A 2,421-nucleotide genomic window follows, 5' to 3' on the forward strand; every position below is an offset into this window, starting at 1 on the left:
CGCGCGCGCTCTGTCCAAATATTTATAGTGTTCTGTTTGAAAACTGCATTTGAAAGCACAATTTCCTTTTAGCATTAGTTGTGATGCAAAAGTACAGAAACTTTGCTCATAAAAAAGTGAAGTGAAAAAACCTGAGATTAACTTGGGGGATGTCCCCTTCCAGGTCATCTCTTTGTGCAGCTTTGCACAGCTTCCTGCATAGCTCCTTTCCATTTTTCACCATTCACTCGTCTTAGATTTGATGATTAGAGCTAAAACTCTACCTCCGACCCCATGAACACAAAGTGGTCCACACAGCCCAGACCTTGGAGGTGACCAGGTGTGCTCAGTTTTCTAAACTGGATTCCCAGCAACTTTAGCGACTTATGTTTCATGTTTTGATTGGTTCCTTAAACTTTCCTTTCAGCCTGTTGTGTGGCAGGTCTCATCTGTAGACACTGGAGATGTGGTGTGGTTTGCTTCCAATCAGTCACACTGGCACCACCTGGGCCCAGTCTAGCAGTGCTATAAGCCCTCAGTGTGGTTCTCCTCCCTCAGCCACCTTTTGGATGTTGTTTGGTCTTTTATTTGATTTTCTACACTACACCATACACCATTTCTTTACTCAAGCAATCATTTATACCACTGATTGCATTGATTACACACACCAGTTAAAGTTCTTTCCTTGTTTCCTAAATTTGAAATAGTTTAATTGGCATTTGTGTGCATCCCCCTTGTGAGATTTCACACCAATGCTGGAGAACTAGAGCCCATACAAGTAGCAAACAAAAACCTGGATGATATCGAGGACTACCACAACAGTGGCCTGGCCAGCAGTTGATGTGGACCAGGGATGGCTGGTCAGCAGCTACTGATTGACAGACCTGATGGATAAAAATATAACTAAGAAAGAATGATAAAAAAGTCACCAAATATACAAGTGTGTGTGAAACAATGAACCACAGTCTAATGCACTTAAAAAGGTGTTGACATTTTTCTGTCCAGTCACGCAGCAGACAGTCATTTATCTTAGAATATGAACAGAAAACATCAGGAGCTGCTTTTCACAAAGACTGATGGCAGAAATCACCTGTGCTTAAAAAAAAAAAAAAGGAAGAAGAAGCAGGTTTTAGTAGGGACAGTGCAGCTGAGCTCCACAGAAATCTGTAAATCTTTGCTGTCCGACATGTTGGGTCATGTGCGATGTTCAAACAGCGCAGGTCTGATGAGGGCTCTGTAGGCCGGCCGGCCGTCCTTGGCTGATTTGATTTACAACACGAGTGCCGCATTCATTTTCCTCCCGCCTGTAATAATTTTCCCCCTCGCTTGCTGCCATCGCAGGCCAAGGTTACGCTCAGAGTGAGTTAGATGTGGAGCAGAGCAGCATTTTTAAAAGAAAGCAGTTTGTTAGTGGACAAGTTTCTTGTCATGTTGTTGCAGCGTGAGCCCTAATTTATCATCAGGAACTTGGTGATTGCTCTGATCACTGTGCAGCCATATTGGATGGAGAAGGTTTTAGTCCATGCCATGGACTTTCTGCCTGCCAATCAATATTACAATTCAAATGATATTAGTTATCTTTGCTGTTATATCTTAATCAGGAAGAAAATGTCACTAGTTTCTCATTGCTTTCTTTCTGAAGAGGAATGAAAGCAATGCCACAGCTTCAGAAAGTAAATCATGCTGATGAGCTGTTTTGTTAAGATATAAATAATCTCAAGGTTTCAAGCTATCTCTCAAATCACCTGCTTTGTATACAGTAACAAACATAGCTAGATGCAGGGAGCTATAGTTATGGAGCTTTTCTTTTTTTGCATAGTCTCTACATGTGATGTAATCTCAACCAAGAGCTATCTCACTCAAAACCACATGTACCACCAGCCTCTTAGTTGTACTCGCTGAAACATCAGAGGGTTAAAAACATCTTTCAGACTCTTGTAACCGATCCATTTTGCCAATGCGGAAGTGTCTTAGAAAAAAAAAGTACCGCTGTTCTTGATTGAAAATGCCTGTTTTCACTTTCCCATTACAGTGAAAGTATTTTGTTTAAATCTGTACTTTGTTGTGTGTGATGATTGGAGGTCTTCTTATTTTTGATACTGCTGTCACAGTTATAAATGTGCTGTTGAGCCATTTAGATGATTTGCGGTGAGTATTTGAAACGCACTATAGCCTCTGCATGCCTGGTCTCCAGCTCCAAAGTGGTGGGTGTCATTTGAAATGTCAATGAAGAACGAGTGAGTTATTTATCTTTTCCTTTTGTTTCACGCCCCTCCTGCAGTGAGAGGCCACCTCGCAAACCCGACCTGAGGTGAATAAAGAGTGCTGATGCTAAAAACGGAAGGATGCAGTGCAAGCCTTTCTTTTTTTTATATCCGGGTTTATGTCAATCACATATGTATCAAATGGGTATATGTATGTCAGTCGACTGCTGTTAAAGCT

The 2,421-nt window shown here is 41.5% G+C and overlaps 1 protein-coding gene across 2 annotated transcripts in view; it reads left to right on the forward strand.

Moving 5' to 3' along the window:
• st8sia3 (ST8 alpha-N-acetyl-neuraminide alpha-2,8-sialyltransferase 3) overlaps nt 1–2,421 on the forward strand; it is a 23,641-nt gene that overhangs the window by 10,848 nt on the left and 10,372 nt on the right. The window contains exon 2 of one of the 2 annotated variants that reach the window (XM_005725503.1): nt 2,261–2,290. The exons of the other annotated variant lie outside the window; for it this stretch is intronic. Coding sequence (XP_005725560.1) covers nt 2,261–2,290 — 30 coding nt within the window. The remainder of the gene's footprint in view (nt 1–2,260; nt 2,291–2,421) is intronic. 2 annotated transcript variants of the gene reach the window in all.

This window comes from Pundamilia nyererei, unplaced genomic scaffold, assembly GCF_000239375.1.
Source record: "Pundamilia nyererei isolate P.nyererei 1_Seehausen unplaced genomic scaffold, PunNye1.0 scaffold00016, whole genome shotgun sequence".
Classification (NCBI taxonomy): domain Eukaryota; kingdom Metazoa; phylum Chordata; class Actinopteri; order Cichliformes; family Cichlidae; genus Pundamilia; species Pundamilia nyererei.